Raw genomic sequence first — 12,061 nt, forward strand, 5'->3', positions numbered from 1 at the left:
GAGAGCCAGAATTCTAGAACAATAGACGATCTTTGGTTCAGGATTCCGTCGCTGTGACCGTTTCCTCCGTCAATAAACAGATGCTCGACTTAAAATCGTAAAATAAAACGCACGCAGTGTTTCTTACACAAAATAACAAGTCATACTTAAATCTATTTTGTACATCATCACTTCTACTCTTATACATTCATATTTGTTTTGTTTTTAAATGCACGCCATTCTTCCGTTGCTAGCTAGCTTGTTTCTATCCGGTCACTTTACGCAGACGCACTGTAGCAACATGACAGCAGTTAATGAGAACCCAGCTGTGAATGTGGGAGAAGGAGCAGAAAGTGATGAAGAGGCCAAACTGCAGATGTTGAAAGGCAAGTTAGCAGTTAGCCGGTTAGCTTGTAGTTTATATTAACTGTAACTGTTAGCAGAGTTTGCTGTTAGCAGCGTTTTTCTATCTGAGGTCACAGCAATGTCGATTAGTCTGCTCCTCTGTGCTCCCTGTTCCACACCAAACTCTACTCAAAAATCAGGCATTTTTATGTTTCCTTGGTTACTCAGAAACCCGAACACCCTGCATAAACGAAATATGACTGCTGCTGAATTTGTATTTTCCTCCCGCACATGTACGTTCTCTTTCCAGTCGTGCAATATGACCGTGACGCCAGACTCCATTCAAAATGTCTACAGTTAAAGGTTTCCGTGATTAGAAAGAATTCTGCATAAGTCATTGATTTTGTTTAAAGATTGTTCCTAAAACATTAAGTTCTTCTGTTTAAGTCGACCAAATACAATCTTGTGTCTTCAAAGCGTCCTCGCCTGTCAAGTGTTGTAATAGCGTTTGGCCTCTGGGGTGTCTGCGTACAACATAAGTCTTCTGGTTGTAGTTTCCTCCTGCACATTATGACCTTTTTCCAGTCACGCAGAGACCGTAACGCAAGACCTTTAAGAATCCGTGCGGTTGAATGTTTCGGTGGTCATAGGGAATCTTGCATGAGCCCTAAAAGTAAACATTTATTAAAATACCTGCTGTTTGGCGAAGTATATGACTGTTGAAAGCAGCATCATGTCGTGTTTTGTGAAATATGTTTTGCCTCTTTAAATTGCTAAAAATGTAAATTAAGTTTGGCCTTCGGAGGCTCTGAATAAAGCAGGAGGGTAAACGTGGTTAAAGTAGGTTGTACTTAATGATATATTATGTTTTTGTTTTATTTTCTTTACTTAAGACAATAAAGGTAGTTTTTGTTTCTGTTTGTAGTACTGAAATCTGACTTCCTGTGTGCAGGTGCAACGTTCCTGACCACGGCGGCCTCTGCAGGGATGATGGCAGGATTTGGCTCCACGTTAGCGCTGGCCAAGAAAAAAAGCCCAGGCTGGTTTAGTAAGGTACACGTCTGCTGCCTGTGTGTTGGGGATATTATTGTTTCTCTTTGTGAAAGTGTCACCCAGTACAGAGATGATGTGTTGGTGATCAAATCAATCATCCAAATCACACAATTATTTTCTCCATGAATTGTTTGTCTATAAAATGACAGGACAGGAGGTTAGTTATTGTAGTTTGTCAGCAGGTGGAGCTGCAGCAGTGACTCACAGCTCATGGAGGAGATTCACATTAAAACACTAAGAGACAGATTGATGCAATTGGCATAAAAAAAAAATCGCACCCTTCTCTGACACATAACTCTGTCAAATCTGAGCAGACAGACATGACACACACGTCTTTAGATTTAGTGTGAATTACACTTTCTGGGGATATAAAATATCTGTACGCATCTTTCATAAACCACTTAGAAATCATAGGAAAAAAAGACGCTCCTTTAAGCTCCATTGACTGCAGAACTTCCCCCGAGAATCATCATGTTTTTAAATTTTCTTTCGTATCAAAGTAGTCCCGTGATACTTGTGTGTACATCCATGAGTACACTGCAAACAGGAAGTGCTAATAGCTAATTCAGCTACTATTAATGAAGTTGTGTTGTGTTGGAGGAGGTCACAGTGTCAGACTTTGAAAACTCCTGCGTTCGAGAAACCGTAACCAGAAAGGTTTTGGTATTTTTGCTTTAAAAAGTGACGTAAACGGTGATCAAAATAGTGGTGATTAATCTTCGGTTGAAAGAGCAATCCTCTGATGGATTTATCAGGTAGCACGTTGACAGCTTGCTGTTTAACTTGTGTGTGCGTGAGAAGCTAGCGATGCTAACTGCAGGTTGTTTACTTGTGATTCACTGAGCTAATGCTGTTATTGACGCCACCGCCGTGTGATTCAGTTTGTCTTGTTTTTCTCGAATGTCTAATCCGGTTAGTTCCCGGCGGAGTCCGAGTGTGAATTCTGATTGAATTAAAAAACGGTAGAAACACGTCTGGTTTCCCTCCTGACCAGATGTGACGAAAACAACTGGACGCATTCCTCTAAAGGTCGACCTTCAAATAATCAGCAGAAGAAACTTTCCATGAAATTTCAGTATTTCACAGCACGACCTGGAACTCATCCTGTTATCTGGAACTGTGTGTTGATTGGCCGCTCACAGGATCTGATTAAACGTGACGCACACGGACGCTAAACTTAGCGCGGAGGCACAATCGAGCGCTTGTTCCTGGACTCTATTTCCGTCACAGACTCGTCTTTGTCGTCTACGTTTCTCTGAACATGTCTGAGCCACATGTTGATGTTATTGTAGTAGCAGGATATGGAAAAACTTCCTCAGTACTTGAGTAAATGTACTTTGAGCTTTGCAGTGGTGGAACGTAGACAGAACCAGGATGTGACATGAAACTGGTCTCTGTCAGAAGAAACATCGGCTTTAAATCCTCAGTTTGAATCGGAGTGTAAAACGTGTTTCTGAGCGTCTCTCGAGTTTAATATTGAAAAAGTGAATTATGTGGATCTGCAGACTGTCTGACTTCCTGCTTCTTCCTCTTCCTGATGATGACGATGATCTTTAATTTCAGATATTTGTATTGTAGAGTTTCTTTGTTCTGCATTTCCGCTCCAACTTTCAACTCTGGGTGCATCCTTTATCTGATTTATTAAATAGTTAGTTTTTTGATCCAAAACAATACAAACAAATAATAAAAAGGAAGAAAAACGATCAGAAATGTTCAAAAGTTCCATATGGAGTCACGTCACACTGTCCACATACTTGAAGAGTTTCACTGTAATTTGCATAATGACGTCACCCTGCGTTTAACTGACCTGTGATCAGCGTGTCGGCTGCAGCTTGAACATTATGTTTTATGTCTGACAGAAACCTGGTCCAAGGTTTTACTGACTCTGGTTCTGTGTCTGGTTCCTGTGCAGGGTGTCGCGGTGACGGCGGCGGCCCCGGAGAGCGGAGCCTCTCTGGCCCTCAGAGCTCTGGGTTGGGGCTCCCTGTACGCCTTCTGTGGAGTCGGTCTGCTGAGTTTCACTGTGTGGAAAGTCCTCGGCGTTCACAGCGTACGTTTATCTGCAACAAGTTAACGGAGGTCTTTGTTTCCACGTTTTCAGTTTCCTCATCGAGTTTCTTCTCTTTCAGTTGCCAGAGTTCAGACAGAAGATGCAGTCCTTCTTCCCGTCCGTCCCAAAGACCCCCGAGGCTGCAGCTGGATCTGAACCTGTGGACTGGGACTCCGTCTTCAAGTCAAAGTGACCTGCTGCTGGAGGACCAATCAAATGAGACGACAGAGAAAATGAGACTCAGTGAAATCTCTGCTGACGTGTTTCTGAAGAGCTCAGCAGAGACCGGAGGATCCTCGAAACCAGTTTGATCCCAGTCTGGTTCTAACGTTACTTTGTTCTGCTCATTTATGGTTTTGGATCTGCGCTTTGTCGTCAGGCGATGAGACATTTCAGCTTCACACTCTGGTGTTTTTTTTAAAGGTGTGACTTTAATGTGAAGGAAGCAGAACTCCACTGAAAATATGTTCAATTCTGTCTGATGGGATTTAAAACAGGGAAGAGATGAACATGATGAACTGAAGTGGTTTTGAAGTGACGTCCAGACTGGTTGTAACATACTTGGTCCATAAAAGTCAGAGGTGAATCTTTGGGTTGATGTCCGACTGCAGGACGCCCTGCCTAGCCTGCAGGCGGAGAGTTGGCGGCTAAAATAGCAAGAGCAAAACTTCAGAGCGTCAGTTATTATTTCATATTTTACAACAGAGATGCTATTTTAAGCAGCTACAGATCAAAACATTAGCTTTCAATCCACAGCTAACAGGCTTGTTAACGCTAAGTGCTACAATATGGAAGTTACCCCTGATAATATTACACCAGCTCAGAATACAATTTCACCACAGTACAAGTACTTGAGTAAATGTACGCTTAAACGAAGTGATGGTTAAAATATTCTTCTGCTTCGCTGTGAAATGAAGTTTTCTCTGCTGATGATGCGTTCAGTGTCCAGAGTGTCGTCTGGAGACGCCGCAACTGTAAATAAAAACATGGCAGTTGTTTACTTGCTGTGTCTAATATTTCAGATTGTACATGCCGTCATCTTCTGAATATAAACTAAACCAGATTATGTAGCTAATGCTGCTTGGTGTGCTCATTTCAATGACAGTGGCAGGTTCAGGGAGAGTCGGTTTACCAGATGAAGATCAAGACTGATGATGATGAAACTGGAGATCTGTGGAGACAAACAGGAGCTGAAGGACGTTTCCTTTTTCATCCCGAAGGCTTGAAGTCAAACTTTTTAAGAATGTTTCAGGAGAGTTGAAGTTCACATGCTAACTATAAGCTATGAGGACTGTCAGCTAATGTTAGCGTGTTACCGTGTCTAACGATAGTGTTAAAATGCTAATTAACGCTATAGCATGTCAACTGGTACTATGTATAAAATGCTAATGTTAGCACTCAGCTCAAACACACCTGAATCTAGTAAAGCCCATTAGCCTGCTAACCTAAGTTGTGCTTTAAACTGGTTGCAAATGCTAGCACGTTAGCATTACGCTCAAAGCAAAGCTGAAGAACACATGAAGCTGATGAAAGTCCAGTCTGACAAGTTGAGTTGAAGATGTCAGAAAAACGACACCACAAAAGAAGATAAACTCTTACAATACTAAAAAAAAAATTCAGATTTTGAAAATAGTCATGATTTGAGTAAACACAGAATATTAAGTCATAAAGTTAAGTCACAGTCAGCTGTCTCAGTTCATGTTAACACTCTGTAGGTATCTTACCAACTAACTACAGTTTATATGATGAAACATGCTAATGTTAGCTAATCACACACATTTAGTTCTTGAAATGTTTTTCACGATACTCTCTCATAATCTTTTTCTCATAGAATGACCTGACTTTATCTTTTAATATTATGACTTTAACATTATCTTTTCTTGGAAAATTACATCTTAATGTCATTAAGTTGATGTGTAATGAACATTGCAGGCGGCAGACTTCAATCTAAATGAACCGTCTGTCTCAGTTTGTTGTTTGAACGTTCAGACCTGCTCACAAAACCATCCCAGAGCTGCGTTCACAGTGCTCAACCAGAGTTCATGTACGTTTATTCTTTAACATGTTGAGGAACATATAAAGATCTCATACTAAAGAAACAAAGTCTGTCAAATCAAACAGGAGACGTTCTGGATGTAGAGGTTTTCTTTTTTTCTCTCTTTACATTTGTTATAACTGTTTTTGAAGTTGTGTCCGTTAACAACATGATGAGTACAGTCCCGCCCCCCCCCCCCCACCCCCCCAGACCTCCTGTACATACAGTCTCTCAAATCAAACACACCCTCCCAGATCAGACCCCAAAAACGTCCTGAAACTGAGGATTTCTCCTTAAATACAGAAACAAGTCTTCACCTGCTGGGAAGAGAGAAACGACACGTTCAGGTGAGTTGTGATTATAAATGATGAGAATTCATTAATTCATTAATTCATTACCGGCGACCGTCACCGAGTCAAGACTCCAAACTTACATCGTCTATTTACAGGAGGATGATGGAGGGACATCTGGAGTTGATTGGTGGAGAACACATACAAAGTTCTTAAAAAACAGAAGGTGACGTCTGATACTGTTGTGGTTCGGCAAAATACTGATGGTCAAACTGCAGATGGTCAAAGATTCACATTTAAAGTAAAAAACGCCCAAAACAAACCTATTGCACCAAAACAAAGACTGAACATCAGTGTTTCCTCTGTCATATACCACATGAGAGAGGAGAGGCCTATCTACAACGTGTCACTATTTAAATAAATCTGACCCCGCCCCCAAATATCGAACTAAGCCCCGCCCCCCCCAAAACAGCCCCGCAAACGGAAAGAAACGACCACGTCTGTTTAAAAACATCACAGAGAGCCAGAACCCGAGCGTTCTCCGCCGTCACACTTTGGTTAAAACAAAACCACAAACTGACAAAAGAATAAAAAAACTTAAAAATACGAGTATTAAATATTTTTGTATTAAAATTACTTAAAAATCCCAAATAAACACTTTGCGGATGGAGCCGAGGAGCTATATATATATATTTATATATATATATATATATATATATTCTCTATATATATTCATTTGTATGTAAAAACATTTGTGTTCTGTTCTTTAAATAAAAATATAATAGGAGCCAGTTTGTCACACTGAGCGTGCTCCGGGGCGGTGTTCGTGTCACGAGCGGCCGATTTTAAACAGTACTTCACACATGATGGCCGCCACCGAGGAGTTGAGGGCGGCCGACAGCGAGATGTCCAGCAGCCGGCTCTCGTACAGAACGAACTCCGTCCGGTTCTCCTCCACCTTCGCCATGGCCAGCAGCGCCTTGGCGGCGCGGCACATCATGTTGACGCTGGGCGGCTCGGGCGGCGCGGCGGCGTGCAGCACGCCGTGCGAGCTCTGCTGGTACTGAGCCACCGCCACGCTGTCCTCCAGGAAGCCGATCAGAGTTCCCACGCTGCCCTTCAGCAGGGCGATGGCGCGTGCCGCCGTGGCGTCGCCCCGCGCGAGGTTGGACAGGACGGCCACCGCCATCTCCCGACACACCTGGCTCTTCCTCTCGCCCACGAGGCGCACCAGCGTGGTGTAGAGCTTCTGCTGGCGGCTGAAGGGGGGCGTGGCGAGCAGCAGGTCCACGTTGCAGTCCTGAATGCTCAGCTTGCACAGACACTCCAGCACGAGTCTCTGAGGGGAGAGCGAGGAGAAGCCGCCCACAGAGGGGAAGGGGTCCTGGGCCTCGGCGGACGGGCACACCATCCAGTGCAGCAGCCCGTCCAGGATGGGCAGGCAGATGCTCTCGGGGTACAGGGACAGGTCCAGCTGGCCCGACATGTTGGCCAGCGTCACCAGCGTGTTCTCCCTGAGCGCCGCCAGGCAGTCCCACCACCACTCGTCCCGGCTGCAGGCCAGACCCTGCTCCTCCTCCCGCTGGTAGCTGGGCGGCGTCCGTTTCCTGCGGGGGTGGTGGTGGTGCAGCAGCACCAGCCGGCCCAGGATCAGCACCAGGCCGGGGTGCCGCGACATGTCGGCGTCGTTCCCGGGGACGAAGGAGAGGCCGCGCACGATGTTGGAGATGCAGAGGCAGCGTTTGGCCAGAGAGTCCTGCCAGGACTCGGCCGTGGACAGCGGAGCCTCGTCCCAGCAGCGAGGCTCGTCCTCCAGCTGGCTGATGGGACTCCGAGCCGGTGACCTCGGACCTCTGACCTCTGACAAGGAGCCTGGAGAGGAGAGAGAGTTATGATCATTCACATTTATAACCACAGAAAAGATGCAGTGAAGAGCTCAGAGACCTAAAACTGAATAAAAAATGAAGAATCAGGGACAGTCCTCCTCCAGCAGAGAGGGAGCCACCTAGTGGACTAACACCAGTACTACAACAAACCCAAATCTCATATCATCATTCTTCTTCCTCGTCTAAACATTACCCACAATGCAACTCTTCCTCTGACAGTTGGGTCAGACATTGTGGTGTGTTATGCTAGTAGCAGCTAATGTATATTTCAATAAGTCAGTGAGGCCGCCTCCTCCTCCTCCTCCTCCTCCTCCTCCAGGTCTTTACCTTCTTGAGTTTCAGGTGGCGTCTCCTCACCAGCTGGCATGTTCCTCTCCACGCCTCCCTCCGCCTCCTCCTGCCTGCCCTCGTCCCCCCCACCCCTCGCCTCCCTCTCTGCTGGGTTTGGGGGGTTGGAGTCTCCCATCAGGATGTGAGCGGTGGAGTCTCCTCCTCCGGCCTTCCAGTGCAGGAGGCCACTGATGAAGCCGTTGGGTCGGCTGAGCTCGGCCCAGCGCTCCTCCACCTCCTCCCACTCCTCCCCCTTCTCCACCTTGATTGGCAGCTTGTCGTACTTGCTGGCCTGTTGGGGGCGGGGCTCTGCCTGCTCCTGGTGCTCCTCCTTCACCTCCACCTCCACTTTGACAACAGGTTCAGCAAGTGCAGCTGTGAGTAGCGGTGATGACGCCTCCATCTCCTCCGCTGACCTCCACCGTATCCTCTGCTCCTCTGCGGATTGGCCGTTTGATTCGGAGGCAGCAGCTTGTGGCTCCTTCAGCACCTCCTCCTCCTCGGGGGGGTCGTGCAGAGGTCCCAGCAGGGTCCTCTGGCCCTCGGCTCCCACCTCGTACTCCTCCAGAATGCCGAAGATCTGGATGAGGCAGCGCCGGTAGTGCTCCACGATGACCTCCAGGAAACCAGGAAGCTGCAGGACAGGAGGAGGTCAGCTGATCATTTCTTATTAACACACAAACAACCCAGTTTTTCTTCTGCAGCATCTCTGATAGTGGTCTTTATTTAATGGAAGCACTTTACTTTGAAACAGACTTATATTTCTAATTTCCCCTGTTTTAATGTGATCTTATTTTGGTAAAAGTCCTTCCTGTTTTCTGATCGGTTCCTGTTTTCATTTGCTGTTTATCTAAAGAATAATCCTCCTCTCTAAAGAAACTCTTTAATACCTAATTCCAGTCTACTTTGTTCTACTTTGTGTTTTTTTGTTTTTTTTTTAATCGCCGTTGAGTCAGTGAAACTTCCTGCACAGATATTTCACATTAAAAGCCTTCCAGTGGCCCTCTTGAGTTAAAAAGGTAAAGACCAGCAGATCACAGGACATGTTTGCTATGAAAGTTCACCACACCAGCTGTTAAAGACTATTAAGATGATAAATTATATTTATTTTGTTCACATCTTTTCAGATTGACAGTTACATCCTGGTAACTCGTAACGTTATAGTCGAGTATAGAGACTGCTGCTGTGTAATCCCTGTGTTCATTCGTTCATACAGAGCGGGGACCTGTGGTCAGCAGCAGGTCTGCAGAGGACATTCAACTTCATGTTGCTCCACCAGCAGCCCAAACTGACCAATCACAGCTCCTGATGTCTCCACTCTGTAAAGGTACATTGTGACCTGAACACGGAGGAATGAATCCAGTGTAGCCGGACTGTGTGTGTGTGTGTGTGTGTGTGTCTGACCTGTGTGAGGCTGAAGGACCCCACAGTGCTGTCGTCATACAGCAGGATGTTGATGGTGTCCAGAGCCCAGGTGCTCTCTGCTAACAGGCCGGACTTCAGTGACATCATCACCCGCCACGCCTCCGGGGTTCCTGATAGGACGAGTTCAAGAGTCATACAGCTGAAGTCCTGAGACCTGGACCTGCACTTGGTTTGTACTAAACTGAACTTTAGGGAGGAGGTTGGTGTGTCTGTCACAGTGTGTTTAGTGTGTGTGTGTCACAGTGTGTTTAGTGTGTGTGTGTGTGTGTGTGTGTGTGTGTTGCCTCACCTGTGTCCTTGGCTGTGAGCCGACGTCGTGGCTTCAGTTTAGGGGGGGTGGCCTCCACAGAGCTGAGGGGGAAGCTGACCTCTCTGTGGATGAGGTGGAGGCCCTGAGTGGGAGGGGGGCCGTGGGGGAGCCCAGGCTTCTTCATGGAGGGCAGGTAGGGGGCGCTGTTGGGGGACAGAGAGCCCCCCAGTGGCCGGGGGAAGGAGGAGGGGCTGTGAGAGCGGGTCACATGGTTAGGGACGGTGGGTGTAGCCTGAAAGGCGGAGGAGGGGGGCTGTCTGGAGGGCAGGGGGGGCATGGAGGGGGAGGGGGAGGACAAAGAGGAGTGGGGGGGGTACGGTGGCTGGCGTTGGCCTGGATGACTGGGGGGCCACTGGCTGTCCTGGGGGGCCCTACCCTCCTGCTCATCTCCTCGGCCCATGCCCGGGTAGGGGGGCCCCTGGCCCTGCCGGCTGTATGTGTAGCCCATGTCTGTCCTGGGGTGCCACATGTTGGCCTGCAGCCCCTCCCCGGGGCCCCCAGACACCGCAGACGGTCCTGAGCCCATCATGCCATGCTGCGGGGGCCCCTGCCGGTCCCGGGCGTACGGATACGGGTACTGGCCCTGGACGGGCCGGCGCTCGGGGCCCATGTAGCCCCCACCTCCTCCACTGAAGGGGCTGAACATGTCGGTCTGCTGAGAGCCGAACTGCTGCACAGCGAACGCTTCGCCTTCGTGACGCTTCGCAGGAGGATACAGACCCTCCATCGGACGCTTGTAACCCTGAAGACACAACAGAGACCAGTGAGGACCAGCAGCCGGTCTGGTTCATCCCTCACCAACAGGCATCAGGACGGGGTCTACAGAGTCTGACCAGCAGCAACCTAACAAAACTCTTCAGGAGTGGATGAGAATCTTTTAAATCACTGAATAACTTTTAACTTGAGGTTATGATTCCAAACCTTTATAGAGTTCATGTTTGTCTCATGATCTCATTTAAAGATGATACTCGTCTGTTTTTCTTACTCCGAACAGTTACGTCGGTGAGGGGTTAACAGAAAATAAACCTTTAATTTCATATTTCAAATGCAGTCAGAAGTCAGTCAGAGTAAGTGCCATCAGACTGAAACTCAAGACACATTTCATGTGGATGAGCAGAAGTGACTGAGTTACATTTAACGTCTGAATGTTTCCACTATTTGTCCTTTTGATTCTCAATGTTAATTTCAACTTATTTAAACATTTAAATGTTATTATGAATAAATAGAAAATATTTGTGTAGTGTTTTTTCCTCTCATCGTGGTGCCGTGACCTCTGACCCTTGACCGCCTCAGAGTGCTCACCTGCTGCTGAGGGTACAGGGGCTGATGGGAAGTGTAGGCCATGCTGTGTGGATACTGCTGCCCGTAACCGTCATGTCCGTGCCTGAAGAGAGGAAGTAAAACTTTATTTACACACAATGTGCAGACAAAATGTAAAACTCCATCTAAAATACAGTCGTATAAAAAACTAAATTAGAAACTTGAAGAACACTTTTAAACTCCTCTCACCTCTGGTGGGGGTACCTGTTGGCGGGGTACATGCCGGCCTCGTTTCCAGATGGACCCATGCTGTTCTGACCTCCAGGGGGCGCCATGCCTCCTTCTGGCCCCATCACATGGTCCAGCCTACAGGACAGAAAAAAACAACATCCACACAGGAACGTCAGGGTTTCTTCAATAACTGGCACTTTGAATTACTTACTGAATAAATATCTGTAAACATTCAGTCCTGTCCTGTTTCAGCACAAACACCACATCTACAGGTGATATTAATATGGACCAACAGAACTCCTGAAACACCAGTTTCTCACCTCCGCTCGTAGCCAGGGCCGTAGGGGTACTGGGGTCTGGGGCCCATCCCTGTCAGGGGCCCAGAGGGTGGCCCGCGGGGGTACATGTCCTGCATGGCACCGCTGGGTATCTGACTGGGACCAAACGCCTCGCCAGGCCCCAGACCTGCAGAGGAAAAGATGAAGACAGTCAGTGCTCTGAAAAAACCTTCCAATGATGCAGTTTAACGTCGTGGCTTTATTATTATTTATTATAAATGTATTTTATTGTCTTGTTTTTTACTTTTAATTTTCTGGAAGGAAGAAAATCTAAAACCTGGTTGAGTATTTTGGGAAATGCTCAGTGGTGATGTAATGTGGATGCAATGTGAGAATGAGAACGTCTGTATGGCCCTTTAATGAGATAATGAAACAGTTGAGGTTTTGACCACCGGGGGGCAGCAGAGCACAGTGACTACACCTAAAGGCCTGAATAAAGCTCCGAGTCAGAATCAGAATCAGAAACACTTTATTGATCCCTGGGGGGAAATTATACCATGACACTTTTACTGGGCAGGGCCAGAGAGCT

The 12,061-nt window shown here is 46.9% G+C and overlaps 2 protein-coding genes across 2 annotated transcripts in view; one reads left to right on the forward strand and one right to left on the reverse strand.

Moving 5' to 3' along the window:
• Positions 1-280: 280 nt before the first annotated feature.
• On the forward strand, positions 281-3,645 carry tmem242 (transmembrane protein 242). Its single transcript, XM_070926161.1, has 4 exons — positions 281-365; positions 1,277-1,377; positions 3,290-3,427; positions 3,507-3,645. Exons 1-4 carry the CDS (start codon positions 281-283, stop codon positions 3,618-3,620), a joined length of 438 nt encoding a protein of 145 aa, XP_070782262.1. The 3' UTR covers positions 3,621-3,645.
• Positions 3,646-6,422: 2,777 nt separating this feature from the next.
• The window catches only part of arid1b (AT-rich interactive domain 1B), a 35,123-nt gene continuing 29,484 nt past the window's right edge, over positions 6,423-12,061 (reverse strand). Inside the window, exons 18-24 of the mRNA XM_070926120.1 lie at positions 11,515-11,659; positions 11,213-11,329; positions 11,006-11,087; positions 9,683-10,445; positions 9,373-9,503; positions 7,966-8,602; positions 6,423-7,603 (exon numbers count right to left, since the gene is read on the reverse strand). Of these exons, the coding sequence (XP_070782221.1) occupies positions 6,582-7,603; positions 7,966-8,602; positions 9,373-9,503; positions 9,683-10,445; positions 11,006-11,087; positions 11,213-11,329; positions 11,515-11,659 (2,897 nt within the window). The 3' untranslated portion in view covers positions 6,423-6,581. The remainder of the gene's footprint in view (positions 7,604-7,965; positions 8,603-9,372; positions 9,504-9,682; positions 10,446-11,005; positions 11,088-11,212; positions 11,330-11,514; positions 11,660-12,061) is intronic.

Source organism: Enoplosus armatus, chromosome 19 (genome assembly GCF_043641665.1).
Source record: "Enoplosus armatus isolate fEnoArm2 chromosome 19, fEnoArm2.hap1, whole genome shotgun sequence".
In the NCBI taxonomy this organism is placed as follows: domain Eukaryota; kingdom Metazoa; phylum Chordata; class Actinopteri; order Centrarchiformes; family Enoplosidae; genus Enoplosus; species Enoplosus armatus.

Bases quoted from the DNA above. Each gene is read 5' to 3' on its own strand.
- tmem242 (XM_070926161.1), top strand. From the start codon at position 281: ATGACAGCAGTTAATGAGAACCCAGCTGTGAATGTGGGAGAAGGAGCA. The intron at 366-1,276 runs GCAAGTTAGCAG...TCCTGTGTGCAG, and splicing joins CAAACTGCAGATGTTGAAAG to GTGCAACGTTCCTGACCACG. The intron at 1,378-3,289 runs GTACACGTCTGC...GTTCCTGTGCAG, and splicing joins GCCCAGGCTGGTTTAGTAAG to GGTGTCGCGGTGACGGCGGC.